General features: G+C 38.7%; 1 protein-coding gene across 1 annotated transcript; it reads right to left on the bottom strand.

Annotated features, from left to right (window-relative positions):
* Positions 1-646: 646 nt before the first annotated feature.
* wnt6b (wingless-type MMTV integration site family, member 6b) lies at positions 647-25,184 on the bottom strand. Its single transcript, XM_088414983.1, has 4 exons — positions 24,577-25,184; positions 15,426-15,646; positions 4,157-4,458; positions 647-1,132 (listed from the first exon to the last, which is right to left on the bottom strand). The coding sequence occupies exons 1-4, from the start codon at positions 24,654-24,656 to the stop codon at positions 671-673; spliced, it is 1,065 nt and encodes a 354-aa protein (XP_088271109.1). The 5' UTR covers positions 24,657-25,184; the 3' UTR covers positions 647-670.
* Positions 25,185-26,331: the final 1,147 nt, after the last annotated feature.

The raw sequence follows: 26,331 nt of genomic DNA on the forward strand, positions 1-26,331 counted from the left end.
AATTTTGTACTTAAGGTAATTGATTACTGTAGTACTTAAGTGCCAGAAGTAATTTATGAATTTATTACCTAAAGTAATTGATAACTTTAGTACTTTACTTCCCAAAGGAATCAGTTACTTAAGTCCTTATAGTTCCCAGGCTCAGCAATAATCTTAAAATTGTCACATGAAGTTAAGAATTTGAAATAGGCCGATTCTCGGCCATAATAATTTTAAAAAATGCTGAAGCCGATAATTGGTAAATGCAGTATGGGCGCAAGTCAATACCCTGTGCCGTAATAGAGATAGTATTTTCCTATCAAAAATGTTTACTCCACAATGACAATTCCACACTTATCTAATTACACTAAGCACTTAACCGTATTTTTCAGCTTTCATGAGAAATCAAGGGAATTGTAAATCTTGCCATGATAATGCAGATCTCTTTAAGGAATGGTGTAAGCAGGATAGGTGCAAAAATGATAATGCAGTCAGAATGACTTACTTTACAACTGCCAAAAACCAATGCAGAAAAAAAACCTCCACATATATATATATATATATATATATATATATATATATATATATATATATATATATATATATATATATATATATATATATATATATATATATATATATATATATATATATATTATCAGGACAAGTTAGGAGAAGGTGTTCCAGTTCATCAGTGACAGAGACTTAAGTTCTTTTGGACGGAGCACTTCTTGCACTGGACCACACAGCACCAGTGGAAACGACACAGGCAGTTCTCCTCGAAGACCAGCGTCTCCTGGCGGTAGCCCCGCTGGCAGCAGAGCAGGTCGCATCCGCTGATGTCCATGGCCGTGCTGTTGCACGCTCGGCCCCGCGTCCCCAGCGAGCCCGTTTTACGATTGGCCAGGCAGAAGTCGGGCGACTCGTCCGAGTAGATCAGATCCTGCCTGTCCGGGGGCTTGATGTTGTGGCCCACGGGTATCAGCGTCTTGCCGTCGTTGCCGCCCATCACTTTGGAGGCGCCGTTGAAGCGCTCCAGCAGGCGGTCGCCCACCTCGCGGAAATGGGGCATCTTTTTCCAGCAGGTGCGCAACGTGCACGAGCTGGACAGTCCGTGACACTTGCACTCGGTCCGCATGTACAGCTTCACTGCCTTGGGATGCCCGTTGGTTGAGTGGAAAACACAAAATAAAGAATATTCATCAGACTGTGAAAAAAAAAAAAATTCACATCAATTCACATCATTGTTTTGAAATTCCTATACAGTGGACCCCATGCTTCAATGTCCCTGATTTACGTTATTTTCATGTTGCGACCTGGAATACTGATTTTTTTTCATCCCCTCTTTATGACATTTTCCCGGATTTGCGACAAAAACAACTGTCATGACCCTAGGGGGCTGGCTGTATTTGTGTTTTTGCCTCCATCTGCTGGCGTTTTTAGGGAATTGCACATATTTACTATTGCCATCTAACTGCTTCCATGCAACGCGTGACTACAATGCTGGTCTGCTATTGGTGGGCGTCTCCTCATAGAAGTGTTGGTCTGCTATTGGTCGGCCTCACTTGTTTCAAAATGGCGGTAAAGCTTCGTTCGACTGTCAGTGGTTACAAAACCGTATTTATAGTGCATTTTACTGCTTATTTCAAAGTTGAAAGGGTTGAAAGGGTTCAAAGATTGCAAGTGCTGTTAAAGAGGATGGTTTATATGGACATGATGCTGAAGATTTTGCATTAATGGGACAGTGTGGAACTTCAAAAACTTGCAAATGAATGTGTTCCTAATGACCAGCAGTGTGTTTTAAATATAACCATAGATCTAGTTATCATTAAATGATATGACATGGGGGGTGGCACTTCCCCGAAGGCGGCCATGTTTGTTATAGCTACGGACAATGGTAATTGCAGCCCCTGCAGCACCTCCTGCTGTCCGTAATGAAAAACGGTCTAAATCTTACACACTGTTCCTTTAAAGACAGAAAAAATGTAACCAAATTGTCTTTTTAACATTTTTCACTTAAGCGTGGAGAGCTCGTTACCAAGCTAGCTAGATATACATATGAGGAGAGTACTTGGAAAAGTTTTAGAATAAAATAATTAGTTTTGGAATAAAAGAAAAACTACTCAATCACACATAAGGTACACATATGAAGAAGTCCTTGGAACATTTAAGAACCTCTGGAATGATTTTAAAATGACATAAAAACTACTGAATTACACCTGCGTGTAAAGAGCTTGCTAGTTAGCTAGCTGGATGCACATTTGAGGGGTTCCTTGGAAAGGTTTAAGAACTGGTACAGTTTGGGAATACATAAAACGTACTTAATCACACTTAAGCATGTAGAGCTTGCTAGCTAGCTAGGTAACACAAACGCAGGCGCTTTCCAGAAGGAATTTAACTCTGTAACCCCCTTCGCCCTTCATGTTGCCTCTGGCCTTCCTACATCTAACAAGCCTTGACAACAGATCATTCACTTATACTGCACATAATTAACCCATCACACACACACACACACCAGCACACACACATACTTTCAAAAAACGCCTATGCACACATGCATGAATGCACATAAACAGACATTTACACGCATCGCAGCACACTTATTTCACAACCTCCAGGCGTCTGAGTAAGTGCGTTCACCCCCTCTTACGTTCAAAATGGTTTCTTTGCTAATGCTACAATTGGAAAATATCCCAAAATCCACCACGCCTGTTGACTACCTGTCTGTGACCCCTGCTGCAGTCAACCGTAATTATGCTTGTGTCGTGGCTACAAAGTGCACGTAGAAGTGCACTGATGACTAAAAACGTTAAAAGGCGCACTTTAAATCAACACCATTACCCGATCTAAAAGCTCGCGAGTTCAAACCCGGTCTTTAAAGCGCATTATAACTTCCCGAGCGAGTCCATAACTCACGCGGCGCTGGTATACGGGCGGCGAGCGGGAACTTTGTGGCGCCGAGGCGAGCTGTGGAAATGTTAGAGGCCACCTGCCTGGGAGGCTCGAAAACAAAATGTGTGGCACGCTCTTGTCTTTGTGTCTCAGAAACCCGATTCGTGTTCCAATATCGGTTTACGGTGCTACACGAACGCGGCCGGGGGCCATGTGTTTCTCCTTTGATTGTTGCTGGAATGATGGAACATTCCACAGGACAAGCAAAGCCTTAGGAGTGAATCTCTTGTGAGCAGTTTGGATGAAGCATATCAGACATTTTGGTGTGGTACACCAATTTTTTTTTTTTTTACAATGATGGCTAATAGACAAAAAATATCGAAAATTGGGCCTGTAATATAAAAGTAGCTGATTTAAATGAGATGTGGGAGTCTTTGTGAGACTCCGATTATTAGCAGCGAATTTTATTGCAACAAAAAATTGGAATGGCTGTTAAAAGCTGTCACAAAGCTGCACGATTATAGATACTTAAAGAATTAAATTGATCAAAATATATATAAAAGCCGTATGATACTGTACATATTAGACCTGTGGCTTATAATTACTTTGAACATTGATTATCGATGCGTCGGAATTGGAACTTTTAATTTCCACACGTTTATTCCAAAACATTTTTTTCCTCATTTACTTATTCAATCCCAATTTTTTAAATATTTTTTATATATAATTATATATAATATTTATATTTTTTAAGAGTCCAGACATCATCCAGTTAATGTATTTTTCTTGCAATTTCTGTACGAGTTCGATTAAGCGTGGTTAAAAAAAAAAAAATAGTCTACTTTCTTAGTACTACTTTAAGAAGTAAATATTACTTAAATATTCTAGGTAAAATAATCGATTACTTTAGGTAACTAAGAACTAAAGCCACAATGATTACTAAAGCACTCCATTACTTCAGGTAACTAAGTGTAACTAAAATAATCAATTACTTAAGGTAGCTAAGTACTAAAGCCACAATGATTAATAAAGTAATCCATTACTTCAGCTTACTAAATTTTCAAGTAATAGATTGCCTTAAGGAATTTAAGTAATCAATTACTTTGGATAAAAAGTACTAAATTTGCAATAATTAATAACAACCACTTTAGGTAAATAAATACTAAATTACTATAGGTAACTGAGGTAATTGATTACTTTCGACATATACTGTATGCATATATAAATATAAAATACACACACACACACACACACACACACACCGTATCTATTTAGCATTTTTTACCAGTCGGCCAGCTTCGTTGTTGTGCAGGTCGACGAGCGTCCTGATGTCACTTTTGCCTCGTCTCCTCTTGGCGTCCATGAACTGCTTGGACTTGTCGTAGCCGAAGTCCACGTCGTCTCCGCAGCCGCCCCACTCCCACTTGGCGGTGTCGCCCGAGGCGGCCGACAGGGGTTTCGGGGGGGCTCTGTTCCGGGTGGCCTCGCAACCGCACTGTAGCAGGTCCCCCATACTGCAGGCCTGCGTCACTGCGTGGGTCACGCCGGCCGCCGTGATGGCGTACACGAACGCGGTCTCCCGGATGTCTAAAACGCAGACCGGGGCGCCGTTATTATTACTGTCCGTTCGGGGTCATCCCCAGTGTGAAATCATCTCAAACTTTCTGAAAATGTAAGAGTTTATCTGCATAAGTCTTTTTTTTTTTTTTTTTTTTGATGCTGTTGCAGATATTTTAACTGGAAATTTATCGGCCAATTTAATTTAAAAATTTCAATTTTATGCATGATTGCCTTCCCTCAATCACCCATTGCTTGTTAAAATGAACATTTACATATTTTTGAATGACAAGTTCAAAGATTATCATCAACAAATTTCATGATATACGTTGGTAAGCATACATAAAGGTAAAAAGATAAAATAATTGGCCAATATCATCCATTTGACTGATTGTTTTTGATCGATTTTTCGATAATTGGTCAATTTAATCGACTGGTCATTGAATTGGTCGAGTCCAAATTTTTGACTTAGGGTCCCTTTCCACCTGCTTAATGCATCAAAATAAATAAAAATATAATACACAGTGCATACGAGAAGTATTCACAGCGCTTCACTTTTTCCACATTTTGTCATTTTACAGCCTTATGCTATGCTAAATGCAAAACCTATGCCTTAAGTTTTACATATATGTTGTGAATGATACATGTATATATTATACTAAAATATAAAAAAAGATCCTCGCATCCTTTTCGCCAAGCACCTGTCTCTCAATTTGTTCAATCAATGTGCTTGTACATACCACACACACACACGTGGCTCAAAGACCCTTTCAGGCAATCATTACAATGTTTTCCAACATCATTTGGATTTGCAGTGCTGAGAGGATTTAACACACACACACACACACACACACACACACACACACATTCGGTTTACAGAGCACAGCTGCTGTTTTATTTCTGGTTCCGAGCTGGACTGTCCGGGGCGGAGGCAAGTCCGCGGACAACTGCAAAGTGGCGTCTGTCCTCAGCCGCATTGCCATCATCAACACACTGTTATCTGTGCTCATTTCTCTTGACGTGCGGAGCGTGGAAAGAATCCGACAACTGGCCCAATGTGATTTCAATTTAAAGTTCCATTCCGCATTGCTGGAATATTCTGCTTTTGCCCAACGTTTCCTCATAAGAGTCTGGGTGAGGGGTTGCGCCCGCTTTCCTAATGTATCCACGCTATGTGCTGGCAATATATCTGATATTTATTGATATATCGGATATATCAGATATTGGCTTGGTTACAGGGTATCCGATAATATGTTACATTCAAAAGCTCTGACATTAGCACTCCCAACTTCCTGTGAGCTAGCCTATTCGTTTGCGTCCACTGTTTTTATGTATTCAATTTTATGTATTAAACGTTAGGGTTAGTATCTTTAGTAGGGTTATGGTATCTGTATTTGGTATCGGTATTAGTGACTACTCAAGAACTGGGTTCTCATACTGGTATCGGCTTGAAAGGTACCGGTAGTATCGGTACTTGGTATCGGGGACAGCTCAAGAACTTGTACCGTATCGGTCTGAAAAAAAGAAGAAGAGATATTTACATCCTTAGTTACAACCAATCACAGCTCAACCATGTTTAGAGTTTGATCATGTGACAGTCTCAAGCTGAGGCTTGAATGGTCGTTTTGTGAGCCCTGAGCAACTGTGATGTCATTTTCACGCGACAGTCAAGATGGCCGCCCTCCTGAGATGAAGAGAAAAAAATTGACGAATTTTGCCGCTTGATTCATATTCCACAAATGCAGCGTTAAGACTTATGAGGGTGCATATAAAATTTTCCGATTAATTTCAACCTTCAAGCAATCTCATTCAACCCAGTGATTTTCACCACCATTTTTTTTTTTTTTTTGCGGCAATTTGCTGACGTGTCAAAAATTCCGTTTGCTTGCCTTCTTGTTTGGAAAGACGGCAACGCCAAATGAAGATCATTCCTCCAGTTACTCAGATTCCTCCTTGATCATGTCAACACTTGCTCACCAAACATTGTGCCTCATATCAAACCCTCATCCAGTCTTCTTGTTATCATTCCCCTTAAGTTGTTCCGATAAGTGATGGAAGAACTGGCCCGAGTTCTTGACGGCCCTTTAGCCTTGGTCTCCCTGAGAGGAGGTTAAAATAGCCAATGGGCCTGCGCTGGATCAGTTGGAGGACGCAATTACACAGCTGGCCAAATAATGCAGCTCAATTGTATTTTGTCTGACTCACTTGTCATTTTTTTTATTTATTTTTTTGTCTAGTGATGAGCACAATTTTTCAAAAGGAAGCAACCTTGTTTTCCCCCTGTGAAAAAAAGGGGGAAAAACATTCTTGAAACAGTGTGCTATACCATTTATTAAACATTGAAACTATCATTTATGATACAAAACCCTACCTATTTTATTCACCAAATCCAGAATATAGATCGAGTAGCATCATCAGTTTGAAAATTGTGTCACAAACGACACCGCGCATCTAATAAACTTATTTAAAAAAAAAAAATCAGCAGCGCTTCATCTTCCAATTAATTTGTTCTTACTTTGAAAAGATACGTTCACTGCTCCTCGGGTAATGTTATAATCTCGCATACCCCCTGAATTGTCTTCATGTATCTCCCAAAAAATCCTTTTGACATTATGGCTAAAAATAGTGTGATTTTGTAAATTAAGAACAGTTTGAAGTCAAGTGATCAGGATTAAAAAAAACCCCTCAAAATCAAAATGGGGATATGATTTGTAGCCTTGATGCCTAATCGGCAAACGCAATCTCGAGTTTATGACATTTAAAGACTTTGAGCTTTGACCTCCGAAATCTAAGCGGCTCATTTTTGAATCCTAGTGGACATTATTACAAGAAGAACCCGCCTGAAGGCATTATATAGCGCCGAGGGAATGTGCTGCGCATGCAGGGAGGCAGATGGACAGCCAGAAAAGACTTCCTCAAGCCATGGCTGCCTCCACCGCTCAGGCGTGAAAAGTTCAAGAAAACAATTTCTCTTTCACTAGTTGCTCTGTTTGAAACCTTGCACCAAACACCAACAGCAACCTTGTGATCCGTGAGGTCCTTCTCATGCTCTTTGTGGATCATGGCTTGTGCTTGCTTTAGGACGTCATTACAAAAATGTCAGGAAAAGCCTGCTAGAACAGCTGAACTCTGGGATTAATCAAAGGCATCCACATTGGTTTGTACAAACTCCAATTGAGCAGGAGCTTGAATGATTGTTTAATTATGAACATAGCCACATCTCCAGACTGGGTGGACACTTCAGCAACTACATCATCTCAGTCCTATATTTTTACTTCCTCCCTCAAAAATATCATTTTTACTTGATCTGTGCAGGTTATAGGCATCATTAATGGTGGGAAATGCTTTCTAATGATTGATCTTGATGAGAATTTTTTTTAAAGGAAAGTCAATCAAATTTTCTTGATAAGAAACCTCGGCAAACTACAGTTAGCCTAATGATTATGATTAATATGAACTACGTAGCAAAATCCACCTGCTTTTCTTCTGTGCCGATAATGGCCTCTTAAAGTATCAGAAATTGTATTTCAGCAGGCATGCACATGTGTCCGTTTTATGATTATGCACTAAAAAATAGCAATTAAAATCAATTTTACAATTAATTTCTTGCAGTTTTAAGGGATTTTGCCTTATTGAAATATAAAGGTCTGTCTTTTAATGATCTCTTTTTTTTAAGAAATTTCATGTATTTTATGTAAGTGCTTGTGATATCAGTATTTGGTATCGTAACAGTGACTACGCAAGAGAAGAGTACTTGTACTGGATTTGGTCTCTCATTACGACCAATCATCTATTTTCTGAGTTTGGTCATGTGACATTTGCAAGCTGAACCGTGATTGGTCGTTATCTGAGCCCCGGGACTGTGTGAATGAATGAATCGTGACAGATGGATGTTGCTACTAAATTCAAATTCCCAAAACATAATCTTAACTCATTCGCTACCGCCGACATCGATAGCATCGATATATTTGTACTGGGTTCCCATTGATGGCTATACATGTCAAAAATTTATTTGAACTGGGCTGACAGTGAATGAGCAAATGTGGAGTGACAACATATTACAAAGAAACCTTAGGCCTCTCATTTTAAACTTTTTATATGCCTCAATTGACTGTGTGCAAAGTTGATTTTGTAAGTGATGAAAACCCTTAAGTCTATTCCAAACAACAACACCGCTGCTCCCCTTCTGCAAGTGTAAATTTGCAAACGAAAGCGACACTTAACAACTAACGCAAAATAGCGGCGTTAGAGAAATGTAACGCTGGTTTACAAACTGATGTTGAGAACAGGGCACGTGTGTGAGTGTGTGCGCACCAGACGGCAGCCAAAGTGCAGCCAAAGTGACTTTTATGTCTAAAAGCTGGACGGGGGCGAGCGTGCAGTCACCAGCGTCTCTGCTGCCAGTTCCATATCTCATGATTCGCAGAATGGGATTCATTAGGAATGGCAACGCACACACTCAAAATGGGTGGCGTGCGATGAGACCGGCACACAGCAAAAAAAACCTTGCGATATCAATACCAGCTGTGCAGCATGATAGTCGCTGCATGCACAGAGTGCCTTAGTGTATACATTTGCAAAACATTGTTTTCGTTTGACTTTTAACTATCACATGTGGTTACATACTGTACAGGATGATGTGACCGTAATGGGATGTGTGCTGAGGCCCAATGATGTCACTTTGAAAGGCAGGCAAAACATCACAGAGTCTGGGAAAAAAGAATTGTGCGTGCCAAATACCAGCGTTCAACTCAATGCGAGTAAACAAGAGCTAAAAAGTTCTGATTTTGAAAAATTATCAGGAAAAATGTATCCTTGACGTCCATAGCCGTCAATGGAACTTATTAAGGGATTATTTTTCCAATATATTTTCTTTAACAAACCTGTAATAATGTAATCTAACACAATGTTTTGGTCTTGAAGATTTGTCCTGTGCTAATTATGCTAATCATCATCCGCATAGCATAGTTGTCGTATTTCAATAGTTTTAGAAACCCCTCTCACAATTTTCTTAAAGAAAAAAGCACTAGTGTTTTTTTTACTGTGACAAAATAAAAAAATAAATAAAACATAATCACATTTGTGTCTGGTATCATTAAGGCAACATAGACCCTGGGTTGGAAAGAACCATTTTTGTTAGATTAGCGCTAGCTAGCTAACTTGCACGACAAAATACGTTGATGTTTTGCAGTTATTTTAACAACAACAACAAAAAATCTTAACCGGGTATGTGAACTGAACAAATAAGCTCACTGGCTATTAGGAAGGAATGCCAAATTTGACTTTCCCCATTTGACTCAAATGCATCATAGCATATTGTCAGCAGTGAGCAAGTGTATGTGCATGTTACATAGCCAGCTAATGAACATTTTATGAAATTAATCAGTAAATGAAGGCCAAATAGGCAGTGTGTCACCCTCCTTTGTCATTATGCCACCGTGCTTGCATGAATAGAGTTTACAAACTTATGACACTGGACCCCAAAATATTTTTTTTTTGCTAGCTTATTTCTAGCTAGGTAGCTAGCTCAGCAAAACACATTGGTGTTCTTTAGGGGATGGATAATTTACCATAAAAACCTTAAACAAGTGTGTCAACAATTAATCTAATTGACTGATGGACAGGAGTGCCAAAACAGAATTTTCCTATTCAACTCAAATGCATCACCATGTCGTCAGGGTGGAAATTTTTGTTCACGTTGTATTGCCAGCTCTAGAGCATTTTAGTAAATTACAAAGTAATCAATTAATGAGCGCCATCCAGGCAGGGCATCAACGTCTTTGTCGTTACTTCACCATGCTAGCATGAATGAAGTTCGCAAACTCAGACCCTGAACTGGCGACACAGGTCGATTTGTTAAAAGCAAAGAAAAAAAAAAACCTGGGTGCAGTAAAGAAAAAAAAAGTAATTTGTGTGCATTTAATTTGAGAACTAAATTATTTTCATGCATTATTAATACCTTTCGAGACATTTTGCAAGAAAACAGCTTGCAAACATGATGTGATTTTCAGTTTGCAAATGCCAAAATGTATTTTAAAGGTATTATTTTTACTTGACAAATAATTTTGTAGATTATTTTTATAGATTTTTTTTTCTCACTGCTGAACGTGGCTTGATAGTCTTTGAAATAAGAAAATCGGACATGAAAATAAAAAGTATAGTAGCAGTATCGGTCCTTGATATCGGCGGTTTACTGGTTTGGAAAAAAAGTGTGTCTATTTTTTTACACAAGTCTGAGTACTTCTCTGAATACTTTTACCCCTTTACTAATCTCAGTCAAACAATAACGGTTATTACGTGTCATTTATCGGCAAGCGGTAGGAAATGATCATCCCAAGTGTTACAAGAATAACGCGCTTGGTTGTCGGAGCGTTGTTGCGCTGAGTGGAAGCTATCAAAAAATTGGAAGCTCCAAAGCGCCTTGTTTCATATTTTCCTTGGAGACATGAATTCCAAACAACTTCTCTGCCACAGCGGGTGTCTGGGCCTGTCCACGTCTGCTTCTAATTCCACAGGGCCCTTCTGCAGGAATTAGCGCATATTCTTTCAATCCTCTGACTTTTGGGCAAAGATACCGGGAGGTCTGCCATGTCAAAACATGAATTACGGCGCCTGACATAATACAAATGTGTTAACTCGTTTTTTTTTTTGCTTTTTGCTTTGGGAAATTATTCGGTGACACGTGGTGGGTGGCATCCAGCAGAATAGATAGGATCCACCCGGAGATCCCTTTTTATTGTTTCCAGGAAGAAATGCCCACTTTTATTGGATTTCTCTCTGGGTTAATAGTGTGAGGAAATTGCGGCCTCTTACTTTAGCCTCAGGTATATTTATCCTCACCATGATTTTTTTTTTTTTTTAGCCCTTCCAAGCATGTTTGATTTATTCCCTTGCAACAGCTGTGCCTAATATATTTCTGATGAAAGTAACTGATGACAAATGAAACTTTTCCCATGGCGACTGGAGATGCACACGTCGATACCTACCACGCGCATCTCAATCATGCCAAAATCAAATCATATCAGCATGGGAAAGGCATTGATCTCTCCCTGCAGATGTTTTCTCGACGTGATATATCGTCTGAATCATATTGGCTCATTGGCCCGTGTAGGATGATGTCATTGTACTGCGTGCGACACCAAAATCATTTTCACAATCATTGATCTGTATGTTCTGTTGCAACAATTTCCGTGCATTTTGTTAATATTTCGTAATCTAACCGATCATATCTCATATCGAATAATCAGATTCAAACGAGTTTAGAACAAATGAAGGTACCCTCGGCGTACACGAAGGGGGTTCGGCAGGTACCGCTCTACCTAATTCAATGTACAGTATAGTTGTCTTTACAAATTAAGAGCAAATCAACTGGAACATGGAAACAACTTCTTGTTAAATTGTGTTAGCATGACTCCTTTGCGAAACGTTTTATGCCTTTATCTAGTTAACTTTGATTTGGATGTGCATGATTGTTCGTGATGAAGTTTTAAAATAGGTGGTGTTTTGCCATCAACAGTATCTTCCATAGTTGCTGAATAAATACGCCTTGATATACAACTAAAATTTGACAAATCAGTATGGATGGCACAAATGATGTTTTATGCTACTTTGATCTGGTTAGGACAGTTGTGACCAAACCTTTTCTCCTTAAGATCTTTTTTTTTTTAATAGTCTCCAGGTTGGGAGCACAAAGGGTCATGGGTCATTAAAAGACAGACCCACTGTTTGCACCAATTTGACCCAAATTGGTAAAACCCTAAAAATTGCGTTGTTTTGTATGATGGTTAAATTGACTCAAATATTGGGTCTTTTAAAAAAAAAAAAAAATCACCCATAATTGGGTTCGTTTTAATGATGTTTTAACGAGTGCAGGCTAGCATGCACGCTAATTGGAGTTAGCAGTATGAACTTTGCCCTTTGACAAACAGCAGCTTGTCAAAAAATGTCACCTAACAATTACAACACGAGCCCAAAACCACATAAAATATTAGCAAAATGGGTTGAGGTGTGAACTACTCTACGTTTTATTGCTTAAATCATAGAGTATATAGAGAGAGCAATGTAAACATCTTAGCAAATCCACATCAAAAGCAAAAATGGCATCACCAAGCCATCGTCCACCGCAGCACGCACACAAACGCTCATGTCATAATAAGCAAAGTGGGGACATTAGCGTAGCAAAGAATTTATGCTAGTTCAGACAAAAGTTTTTTTTTTTAATAATTTTTTTTCAAAGCTTCCTTGGAACATAATGAAAGCTGTAAAAGTTTTGCAATGTTTTATGTCCAAAGGAGACATGATAGACTGCCACGAAAAGCAATGTTGTGAAATCAATTAAAATGGTTGTTATTGTGAAAACAGCCTGCTGGCATGTTGTCAAAATGTCGAACGCTACCCGAGTTTTATAAGATAGCCCGCAGATATTTTTGCACGGGGAAGAGATTAGCGTGATGTTTCAATCATTCATCTTTGTGTAAGCCTCCAACAGCAACAGCAGACAAATTGGTGCAAAAAGCAAAACAGTATGTGCATCATTACAAATATTTGCACATTAGAATTTGTTAAAGCAAATACAAATTATACAAACGATAAAACAGTATCTTGATATGAATGAAAAACATCACAGCTGAGTAGACGCGGCGTGATAGTTTGTTTTGACTTGAGTACAGCAAAACAGCGGTTATTTGAGCAGCAATAAAACTCAAGTGGAAGGAACAAAATATGCGCGCATATATGCAGTTTTGAACTTTGAGAAAAAAGTTGAGAGTAAAGTAAGTGTATACCACACCCAGACAATTAATAATAAAAGAATGTAACGAGGAACAACTATATATTAAACAACAGTCGGAAAGAAAAACCTATATAACGAATGTAATGAATGTAATAAAAAAGCAACCGAAAAAACAGTACCAAAAAATGAAAACAAAATGAAAACCATCAAATATATTATTAAATGAAAAAAAATGTTTTTCATAACTAAAATGTATAAAAAAACATGATAAAAATAAACAAATTGAAAAGACACAATATAATAAACAAAAAATCATAAATAGTAAACAAAACAAAAGTAAAACAAAGACATACCTGTATAATAAAGGATAAACAAATGACAAACATAATAAAAGAACAACATAACTAACAAAACCATATCAAATAAACATTAAAGTAAAATAAACATACAGAAAAAAAAGAACTAACATATCGTAAAACAACATGTATAACAAGCAAAAAAACAAACAAAATGACATACAGTAAAAATCCTAAAACAAAAACAAGACATAGTGAATGAAAAAGAACCAATAAACATAAATAACAAATAAAAGAGACACCGTAAAAAAAAATCATATGACAAATGATGACATATGAGAAAAAGATTTTAAAAAAAAGAGGTATAACAAAGGAAAAAAATCAAAATAAAGTGAATGAAAAGTTACACAGAAAAATATAGAAAATAATCAATTATGGATTAGATTACTTTTTGATATAATCATATACATATATATATAGATTTTTTTTATGGGGCAGCACTGCAGTTTGCTGCGAGCTACTGCTTGGCAAGCATCTGCTGCACTTTAATGAACACAGAAGAGGAAAATCTAAGCACACTATTTGGCAAGCGCTCTTTCAATCTTATCACACGGGGGATCTTATTGAAGTTTTATGAAGTGTTGACAAAGCCTTTAAGGACGCATTTGTAAATGTTTTCTAATGCGTGAGGGGATGCCGCCTTGTTTCGATTAGCCGAACATTCTCCGAGGAGGAAGACTTGTTTGAATGCGCATCAAAAGTCCTTACAAGTAGATGCAGGTCACTGAGTGCTGAAAAACAAAGGAGCAATTTGGCCTTTCTTATAGACAGGCAGGAATGCGTGATTAATTGCCCATCTGTCTTCTGCCGGTACATTCTTGCCCTCTTCGTGTCTTACTCGTTTCTATTTTTTCAAATTTTTTTTTTTTTTTATTGTCAATACGATCATAGCCAAAATTGGAAAAAAAGGCTAATGATGAAATATAGTCCGGGATGCAATCGGACTCATCTTTTTGCGTCGGTCATGAAAATTCCATTCGCACACAAACGAGTGGCACCCGACGACCTCGATGTGAGCGTAATGGCAAGAAAAGGGGACTGCGAGCGTTTCGCAGACATCAAAGCGCCGCAGGAAAATGCCGAGAGATGTGAAGAGGCGATATGAGCCCATCTTTTCAAGCGTGCCCCGTCTGATGAAGAGTAGTGCCGTCCCGCACAAAAGTTGCCCTTGTCCTGTAGACCCACGTTAGAAAGGCATCTGACCTCCAGTTGGCACGAGAGGTCAGAGGTCAACAACGCATCGGTGCAAAATTGGAGATGGTGTTAGTAATATATAACCACCAAACCATTTTTTTATACAATGCTAGCCTGTAGGGACAGGATGAGATCTCATATTGACGAGATCTTGCAAGATTGAACTCATTGTTGCAGTGCACGAGTTCAAAGTTTTTTTTCTTATTTTTCGGCTTAATGCGCCACTGCAATCAAATAAATAAAGGTATACAAGCTTCGGAAGCTCAAAATAGTCATGTTTACCCAGCTCTCCCTCTCTCTTTCTCCGTTCAAATTATACAGAGCCAACAAAATGATTTATCAAATCAAACTTAAATTCTATAGTCGAATATGTAACAGCACGAATCATGTACAAATTATACAACCATCAGGCTTGCCAGGGTGTCCAAAAGTTATTCAAAATTAGGAAGAGTTATTACGCCTTAAGAGGCCAAAGTGTATTTATAAAAAAAAAAAAAAAAAGACAGGTACCAACATAAAGTAAATTGAATCAAATATACACATATACATCTCAGTCTTATCTTGTGAGACATCTCCACTTATGAGATTTGGGTCTCGTCTTATCCATACTAGCCGCTGTAAGTTATTAATGACCCGCAAAAACACGGCGTGACTGTCAAAGGGGAGAAAAAAATCATTTTTTTTAAAAGTGTTTTTATCCTACAGCTGAAACTCACCTTGCTGAAGAATTTTGCCAAAGTACTTGTTGTGACTGGTGCAGTTCCACCGGCGGTACTTGAACTGGTACTGGCACTCGCGGATGCCCAGCCTGGTACCCTTGGCAACCTCGTTGACGATCTCCGGCTGAGTCTGGCACAGCTCGGCCTGCTTCCCCACCAGACGCTTTGCCTTCCTGCAGATGCTGTTAGGGTCCATCAGTAGTGGGCTGCCCACCGCCCTGCAAAGGAACCGACAAGAAAGTCCGGATTTACTCTCGTGTAGCTAGCGTGGTCAAAAATCAAATTCACCACATTAATTGCCATCCGGTTAGTTAAAAAAAAGAGCCTTAAATGGGTCAAAAATAAACCAGCTCAACTTTTACATTTAACTCTAAATGCTGAGTTTAATCAGGGCATCTCAATTATATTTTGTCAAGCCCCCTCCTAAGAAAGACATATTTTTTGCCCCGCCCCCCCTCGACACGCTACTATAAATAAGATTAATATCAATAAAAATCATATGCGTATCCCTAAAACTGTATGCTTTTTAACATTAACAATAGAAAAAAAGCAACATAAATCAACTTGGGTTACAGTTTAATGTAAAACTGAAAAAAATAACCATGTGCATCAAAAAGCCTGAAACTTAAATAATAATAATAATAATGATGATGATGATGAAAATTCTTATTTTATTGCGGTCACACCTCACATGACTAAAATAAAGCCTCACTATTTGAGGTGTACTGAGTTAATAAACAAAACAAACAAACAAAAAACAATAACATTTTTCGGATTTGTTTTTTTCCAAAACACTTTGGTCCCTCTTTTTGTGTGATTATTGACCTGGGTTAGGGTTTTTAGAGGGTTAGGGTGTTTAGAGCGTACAAAGGTGATTGTGTGTGTACTGTGTGTGTAAATTAGCAGGTGCCAGACCAGTACTTAGCAACACAAACTGCCACTCAACAACCACTTATTATCTACACACTGTCATCATGATGTGCCTGTTGTGTGTTTACAAATGTGTGTGTGTCCACTTATGTTTGTGTGTGCGTAATAAAGTGAGTTCAGTCAGCAGCTTCCAATAATCAGCTGCACAATGGGAGGCAAAGAACAGAAATTAAAATTGCAAATTAGGGTAAATACTAGACATTGTGTGTGAATTCAAAAATGAAGAAATTAATGCATAAAATTGGATGATACGGTGTGATACAAAATAATATGAAATGATGCAGAATGAAAGTATTTCAAAGTCGAATGTAAAAAAATGGTATATTTTGAAAATGTTCTGAAATTTTGGAATGTAAATAGTAGACAATAGAAATGTATTTCTTTTTTGTAATTATAAGAGTATGGGCCAATAGGAAGTGAGCGCTTGGAAAATGCAAATTTTACAGGCTAGCGAGAAAAAAATGAAATAAAAAGAAGCAACATCAAAAACAGTGAGGCGGTGTCAGTTTATTTTTCAAAAAAGTTTGCGGTTAAGCGCTACATTGAAAACCTGGTGCTGGGCTCACATGTTCATTGAGACCAGATAGCAAGTTTTAACTGTTTTTTTGTTTTGTTTTTAATTTATTTTAAGATGTGAAAAGCAGACAGACGAGTAAAACCGACATCAGTGAAGTAAGGTGAAGGAGTTCATTGCCAGAGGGAGATACAGTATAGCCAAAAATGGGGGTGTATCAGTCAGATCATGGCATGAGTGTGGGCCAAGCATTCTTGCCCTTGTTTGGAGATGGGTACGGAACGTCAAAGCAAGGTGAGGCTCATTAAAAAAAAAGAAAAAAAAACTTGAAAATACTCTACTTTATCGTTGAAGTTCCGACATTTTTTTTTCTCTGCATGGGACAGCTTATCTTGTATTCAGAAAAAAGTCAAGCTAACGACATCAACAAGGGTGTAACATTGGGGCATCAGTGTTTTGCTTTTATTTTGAAGTACATCCTGGCATCGCGTCACAGCATAACGGCTAACTCGACTCGTCCCCGACGTCAACGACTACGTTGTATTGAAATCAAGTTCAATTTCTAATTATGCTAAAAACAATGCGACACAAAAGCAATTAAGCTGACTGTCCAATATGTTGCCTGTTACCAGTGGTTAGTAGTAGCGTTAGCTGCTAGCATTCCATCTGTCAATGACTGCGTTTTTTGAAATCTACTTCAATTGCTAATTATGCTGCCCACTCCAAAGCTTCGTGTTTTTCGCCAGCTATAACCACATTTCAAATAACCACACTTTCTTTTCTTTTTGGTCAGCTTCATTTGAACAATATTACTCTCTTTAGGTCACCGTAAAACAAGGAAAATAAAACCTTTAATGGGCTAACAACACATAGCGCCTCTCGAGCTAACAAGTTGCACAATGAAATAAACACTCTTATTTCCAATGTCTCGAATCATCAACAAAGCAAATGAACGGTGTCATGATTTTGAAATGAATGGAAAAATTCAACTTTTGTAAATGGTTCATAAAAGTACTGCGGTTGCAAAAGCGTACACACCTCTAAGAATGACTTTGTTCAGATTTAACCACAGCAACATTAATATATATGCTCACGTTAAATTGGACTCACACATCTACAAACATTTCCAGTACTTTCCTTAAAAAAAAAAAAAAAAAAATCAATAGGCTTTTTCTGACTTTTTGTTTTTTTTTGCTTTCTAGGTTTTGCTGTATAGAAAATGAAGCTTCATGAAACAGTTGAGAATCTTTTGCTTCTCTTGATTGGCACTATACGTTGGTTTTAAGATGCAATGTAAACATAATACATTTCAACTGTACTAGCCTTTATTTTTAAACTAGGAGCACCATCTAGAGGAGTAAAAAAATATCACAAGTACTTCATGAGGCTTTGTTTTCCCATCAATAGGTAATGCTATATGTAGCTCAGCTTTGACTAAGGTCTCACCCCCCCCCCCCCCCCCCCCAACACACACACATACACACACACACACAACTAGTTATAAGCTTGCAGTTGTCAGAGACCACTCAGATCCTCCCGATACAAAGTGCCAGTGTTCCAGAGTGTCATTTATGACAAGCCTACGCAGACAATGAAACAACCCAGGAATTTTCAAAGCTGAAATTGGAGGGGTGGGGGCTTAAAAGTAAAATCTTTCTCACATGAAAAGCTGCCGGGCACAAAAAAAGAAAAAAAAGGAAGAAAAAAAGACCCACGCAAGTCAAGCAAGACAGTGGGATTTCAAATAGTGCAACATTTTGGGAATATCCTTTGATATGTTTTATGATTTGCGCTGCTGGCTCGTTTTGAGATTCGATACCCTCTCGTATTCCGCCGGAAATAATGAACCTCAAATCGCGATGAACTTCATCGCTAGTCCAGATGCGCTTTCAATTCAGATCAAAGCTCCTTCTTTTTTCTTTTTTTTTTCCTCTTTTTTCCGGCTTCGCCCGTTAATGGGTGAATTCCCTCCTAGCCTAATACCTCAAGCTGCATCTGAAGGTAGTTACGACAGACGCAAGTCTGACAGGCGGGCAGAACCTCAGTGAAGGCCGGGGGCAAGGGTTGGGGGTGGGGGGGGTGGGGGGGTGCTTTTCAATCAAAGTCACAACAACGTTCACAAAGGCATCAAGCATGCTCCATTTTTACGAGCGGAAGTTACTGTTCCATCCTTATGTGAGCTACACGACTATCTCCGCTGATTTGCTCTTCCATCATATACGAGCTTATCTATATGTATGTATTTTATATCACATTTATTTAATGCAAACTATTTAAGTGATAAAGTTGCAGCCAGGATAAGATCCAAGCACTTTTTGGTTCAATCGTGACTCAATTTTGTATATTTTTTAAGTGCAATGTCATTTTCAGCCACTAGTTGGTGAGCCACAAATGTTTAACGCTGTATATTTGAAAGAAGAAGAGAGAAGAAAATTACTTCAAGATATTTCGATGAATTGATCAGAAAGACATTGAATCTTCTCGCATTTTACAGAAAGTGACAGCTGTAGATTAAGCTCATTTTATGATCTACTTAGGACATGGTTATTATTTTATTCTGTTCCCTATTTCACAGATTTTTGTGTGTAATTTTTGCCTACCTACTCCAAATGTTTGAACTTTTGAGAGTTGAACTCTCATCGAAAATTACATTTTTATTTCCATTGACCGCAAATGACTTAAATCACTGCCATAATGTAAATTTTTACATCAAAAGTCGCAAGTGGCTGTGAATGCCTAACTCTGACTGACAAAAATGTGTATTAAAGGGTTAGTCCACTTTAGCCATTCTGCAGTTGACAGCCATTGAAAAAAATCAAATTTGATATGACTAGTAGTGAATAATTTAAACCATTCACTACAGTTGACGGCAATAGACGTCAACGATCCATTTAGTAATGATTTACTGCTGAAAAAGTGGATTATCCTTTAAGGAAGTGGGGTCTCACAGCCTTAAAAGATATATGATGAACCATAAAAACATAACAAATATAAAAAAAAAAAAAAAAAACAGCAACTGAAAGACTAAACAAAAAATGTAGAGTAATGAGAGGAAAAGCAAATGAAAAAAAAAAAACAGACTGTTAGCTGTCATATTGTCTTTCTACATGTGTTGCGCTACCAGTTGTGGTCAATCGTAAGCTTATTTAGAGTTTTCTTTGTTTTTGTTGCTGTCAATATTTTACGCCTGAATCCAAAATCTATCATTTTATCAGCGTTCCAAGACTCTGACCTCACATCAGGCTTAAGTGCCCCGCACAGTCTTTTTCCATCTGCAGCCTCATGGAACGGTTTTGCTAGCAAGAGTGTTCCATGCATTTTCAAAAAAAAAAAAAAAAACAGTTTGTGATGGGCTCTCCGTTGTGTTCTGTCAAAGACGATTGGTTAGTCAAAATGGAAGCAAAACCAGAGTCCATTTCTTCAGCCTCCAATTAGAGACTTTTCAAACTCTGCAAAGCGTCAAAGCCTGAAAGGCGAAACGCTGAGGTCCAATTCACCCTTTTTTTTCATCCATCCATTTTCTTGAGCCGCTTTTCCTCACAAGGGTCGCAGGACATATTAAACATGATTTCAAAAAGAAAACCCTTGACTCTAACACCCACATTGTCATTTCAGCTTGGTCTGTCGCCGTCTCGCCGCTCCTGATGAGACCGGTAGTGGATGTGATCAAATCTGGACGCAGACCAAAATTGACTGATTCAAAAAATAATAAAGGCAAGTTAGGAAAAGGAGCTTCTAAACCTTGGCAACATTTTATGACTTTTGGGTCATTTTCTTCCACATCATTCTCGCACTATTTTTGCCGAGGGATGGCACATGCCTGGGAGTATAATAATCAACCGTGTTGAACTTTGTCCCCGTCTGGGTGAAATTTCAGCTTCCTGGTGTATTTTTCCATTGCCTTCCCTTTGATGTGAAATTCTTTTAATGTAAATATCAAAAGGATTGGACAAAATACTACACAAGGGTTTAAAGCATTAAAAAATAAAAATGGAGTTATTTTGTTTGTACATTTGAGTTTTGAGTGGTGAAAATACAAATGATCTTAAAGCCGCATCATAGTGATTTTCCAGACTACAACGATGAGGCACTCACACTTAAAATGTTACCCTTGTTTGAAACCCCAACACAAATTTGAAACCCTAACCTAGTTTGAAACCTTACTGTGAAACCCTGAACCTAATTAGAAAGCCCTACCATTAGTTTGAAACTAAAACCTAGTTTAAAACCCTACTTTGAAGCAATCACTCGAGTTTGAAACCCGAACCTCGTTTGAAATTCTACTTTGAAACCTTAACCCAAAACTTTAACCCTAGTTTGAAATCTCAACCCTATTTTGAAACCATACTTTGGAATTCTATTTTGAAACCTTAACCCGAAACTTTAACCCTAGTTTAAAATCTTAATCTGAAACTTTAACCATAGTTTGAAATCTTAACCCGATTTTGAAGCCATACTTTGAAATCGTACTCTGAAACTTAACCTGAAAGTTTAACCCAAGTACAAAATCTTAATCTGATTTTTAAACCCAATGTTGAAACCCTCTATGAAGCCCCAACCTTCGAAACCTTGACCCTTTGAAAATCGTAGCTCAAAACACAAACATTAATTTGAAACCAAACACAAGTTTGATAGCCAAACCTAGTTTGAAACCGTACTGTTGAAACCCTAAACTTAATTTGCAACCCTCACTAGATTGAAACTGTTTTGAAGCATGAGTTGGAAACCGTCACCTAGTTTGAAACCCTACTTTGAGCCCTAACCCTGTTTTGAAGCCATAACTTGAGTTTTAGACCTTAATCCTAGTTTGAAGCCCTACTTTGAAACTACAACCTGACCTTGAAACCCTACTATGAAACCCTAACCCCGGTTTGAAGCCAAAACTTGAGATTTAGACCTAAAACCAAGTTTGAAGCCCTACTTTGAAACCCCAACCCTCATTTCAAGCCCTAACGTTTGTTAGAAACCTTAACCCTGGTCTGAAACCCGACTTTGAAACTAACCCCGGTCCTAGTATGAACCCCTAACCCGATTTTGAAGCCCTAACCGAGCTCGAAACCCTAACCCGGGTTTGAAGCCCGAGCTTTGCAGGGTCTTGAAGTTGTCCCGGCTAAGTGGGGCATGTAAAAGTAGCGTAGGAGAGCAAAGGCATTCCTCCCGCCGTCACTGCGCCCGTCTGCTCTCAAGCCAAATGATTAGAGCGCCGCAATCAGCAAGAGGCTCTGAAAGGACGGCCAGCTATCTGCCAGAATTTTATCCCGCCGCTCAGCGCGTCCGCCCCGTGAGGTTTTTTTCCCGAGCCGGCGGGCCAGAAAAAAAGCTAGGAAGCGTACGGCGGATCGCCCGGCGCTTTTGAAACAGAGGACGTCATTGTGCCGGGAAGTGGCCCGACGCACAGGTGTGCCTTCCACCCGGCTGCGCCGCAGAGTGGATGAAGATGACAACAAATGTCAGTGGGGATGAAAAGGAAATTGATGCTATCGCCGCCGATTTCTTTTCATCCAGGGGTTAGCGACATGGGGGCCGCGTTTTCCGCAGGGAATGGCCCGCAGGAATGTTAAAAAAAAAAAAAAAAATCATGATCATCAATCATCATCAATCATCTAATATGGAAAAATAACGTAGTTGGCGACTTAAACACCGTGTTTGTGAGGCTTAGTTTTCAAGGATGTAAACACACTTAAATAAAAAACCTACCACAAAATAATATATCATTTATCAAAAGTCATTTGCAATCGATTTGATCATCACGGAATTGCCGCTTCGTCAACTGTTGTATCTCTTAAGCAGTGGACGATGTAACGCAGTTTGGCAGTTGCTTCGAGTTCCAATTAATTTGTTCTTGATTTGAAAAGTAAAATGAACTGTTCCTGCAAAGTGCTTAAATAGGTACAGGCCAATAAGAGGGGATCGCAATGGATGCAAATTTTACAGGTGAGCGAGAAAAAGGATGAAAACAGAAGTGATGTCAAAAACAGTGAAGCGTTGTCGGTTCATGTTTCACAATATTTTCTATTAAATCCACTGTCTTGGATTATTTGAAATATAGAATAAAACGGAATATTACGCCGAGAGTTATTTCCTGTAAAATGTTTTTTTTTTTCCTTTAAAATGGGTGTTCTTGAAAGTTGCCATGTTTGTTGGTATGATCTAGTTCGGCTTTATGATGTGGATATTGCTTGATGACCTGAAATGACTTTTCGGTTCCCGGCTGTACATTTCAATTTGATAGCTGAAATGTCTCAAACACGCCGCATCAGCGCGCCAAACAGAATGCGGCGCTCTGGTCAAAGTTATTGTGACTTCCCGGGCGCTCCGTTGCAACACCTTTTCATCATTTTCCAAAAGGCATGGCTAAGGAGTGCTAAGGAGTCGGCCATCACTCCTGCCCTGACAGGACGGGACGCATCGGCGGCGCCCGGCGGCCTCCTCGGCCACGCCACAGCCCACGCCGACCTTGACCCAAATGGACAAATGGGAGGATTGGCTGACAACCAATCCCTAAAGATTCTGCTCATGTGTGTGTGTGTGCGCGTGTGTGTGTAATGCCAAAATGAAGAGCAACATGACAAAAAGTCAAGCAAAGACAGACAGAAAAGATGCAATCTGTCTGCCTGTCACACACCTTGGCGAGTTGAGCCTGCCCGGATTGTTTTATGATGACATATCCACAGTGCCCCGGAGGGCCACCTGACATTCCTAACTCTGACCCCCAAACACACACACATCAACACACACACACTGCAGGCAATGAGGAGAAGAGCTATCACCGCCCCGCTTCTTTCGTTCTTATTTTGTATTTTCCAAACATGCAAGTTCCTCATAGGCCGACACTTACTGGATGACAGCTTCAGTCTCGCTTTCAAGGAGCAGAATTTACATAAAAGCCCAGTTTCTAATTCAAGAGTCAAAAACGCTGTTTTTTCTTTACATCTCTCATAAATCATCACGAATCCAAGCTTTCTAAATGGCTTAATCGTCAGCAGCAAAAACAAATCCAGTTTGTGTAAATAAATCATGAACAATTCCAGATCCCCTTTCAAATTTTTTAAGCAATAAATAATACCTCTTAACCATGAAAATGAGAATTTCATTAGATCTAAAAAAAAGCATAAATGATTAATAATTAATCATAGTAAGAATAATTATTATATAATAATTTTCCAAAATCAAATTTCTCCAATAAAAAAAAGAGAAATTTCATACTCCCTAAGATATTCTCCATTTTTAGATAAATAACTTGCCATAAAACACCTAAATGAGAATTCATACAACACACACAAACTATGTATACTATAAACTATATATAGTAATCAATATAATCAATATTTTGTTCTTCTCTAAGTTAACTAATTCACCATATTCACAAAAATTCATTTATGTCTGGATAAATCATGGAAAATTCTAAATGAAATATATTTTTCTACACCTAGAAAAATCGCCAAAAATACCCTGCATTTTCAATATACTAATTTAAAAAAAGCTGGAAAAAAATACAATTTTAAAAAATCACGATAGATAGATAGATAGATAGATAGATAGATAGATAGATAGATAGATAGATAGATTTATATTTTGATAGACTTATTATTTTGATGCCATCGACGTAAAAAAGACGCTAATTGCGCTAATTGTGCTAATTGCTTATATGCCAAGCACGTGTGCGCAAAAGTCCAATCAAAATCCTAAATATCGATCACTTACCACCACAATCCGATGATATTGACCGGGCACAGCAAGATAAAGAAGAGAGCTAGTTGGATCCGAGACAGCCGAACCGTCATGTTTGAGCGCTTCACAACTTCCAGGTTTATGGGTGTTTTTTTTTTTTTTTTTTTTTTAAATCCTCCTCTTGTTTTGATGACGGAAAGAAAGTGCCGAGTCAATCAAAGTTCGTCATCCAGCTCCTCTCCCGTCGGCCGTCGGGCGCATCTTCATGCGCAGCGAAGTCGGTCAAGAGGTGACAGACGAGAGATCCGAAGGTGCGGCCGACCTGCTCATCGTCGCTCCTCTTCGGCCACCTTACAAAGTGCCTCCAAGAACCCTAACGTGGCTTTTTTTCCGGAACCGCCGGCGGAGCTCAATGAAACATCATTCCACACCCCCCCCCCCTCCCCTCCCCCCCAAAAATATCAATCCAAAGAATCCTTCCGATGATGGCGATCAGGCAGATGGAGCGCGCTGATTTTGTAGTCGGGTTCGGTTCGGTTGTGACGGCTTTGGGAATGAGTCAGGCGCGCAGAGGAGGCGGAGGAGGACCACGCTGTGTGTCAGTGTGTTTTCTTTGGATGATGAAGGGAGGAAAAATGCGCTCTTCTTCTCGCACCTTGGTGTGACGTCGCTCCGGGCGGAGCGGGGAGGGGGAGAGGGAGAGGGGGCGGGCAGGGTGGGGTGGGGGGCGCTGCAATTAGCTGCATGCGCGGAGGTCGGGCCGGAGAGGCCACCAAGAGGCCAAAACACAGCTTCGATGACTTCGATGTTTATGGTAGTCAAAAAGAAAGCCTGCTGGAATCGCATGACGTCATCACAGGTGTGTGGTATACCTTTGATATTTGTGAAGCCCTCACTGAGGGGGGAAAAGTGGATAGGAAAAAAACGCTTTCACCTGGATGTGTGTGTGGCCCCACGTCGAGAAGTTATGGGTTTAAATATGAAACCCTGTTTTGAAAACCTTACCTTTATTTAAAACGCCACATCAAGACCATATAGTTCAAAACGACAAGTTTTTTTTCATTTTAACGATCATGTAAGGGATTTGAAAATCGACTAGATTTTTACAGAAAGGCATTTTATAAACAAAAAAAAAATACTATTTAGTAAGACATTTTTTTTCTATTTTGATGAGAACATACTGTAAGACTTAAGGCATATGTTTTATTTGATTTAATTAATTTAGCAAAAATCACCATGGTGAGGTGGTTATTATGTAAACAACTTTATAGTAAGGCAGGTTCCCCCCTTTCAAAAATTAATGTATATGCAAAGGAATTTTATTTTGCAAATAGTGACCACAATAGTAAGGAGGTTTTTTTTTTTCCCACAATAGTTTACCATGTACCATATTTTTTTTTAACTATAAGACACAACTTTTTCCTCATGATTTGAGCCCTGCAGTTTATAGTCCAATGTGGCTTATATGCAGTTATTTTTCATTTTATTTTTTTAAAAAACCACCAGGAAACAGTCCACTAGTAACACAAACATGTGTACGTGTTCAAGGTTTTTTTTTTTTTTTTTTTTTTTTTTACAAAATGACCACGTGTAATAAGTTATTAAGGCACCCCCCCAAAAAAAAGACTATTGTGACATTTTTTGTTTTTTTTTGTTTTTGGAAAAATGAACCATAAATTGTTGTTTTTTGCCACATAATTGACCGTGTAAAACATCCGATTTTACTTTAAAAGGTGTTGTTGTTTTTTAAATCTGAAAATCTGACAAACTAAAACTAAAAAATTGTGT

This window comes from Hippichthys cyanospilos, chromosome 5, assembly GCF_059441005.1.
Source record: "Hippichthys cyanospilos isolate Australia breed blue-spotted pipefish chromosome 5, RoL_Hcya_1.0, whole genome shotgun sequence".
In the NCBI taxonomy this organism is placed as follows: Eukaryota; Metazoa; Chordata; class Actinopteri; order Syngnathiformes; family Syngnathidae; genus Hippichthys; species Hippichthys cyanospilos.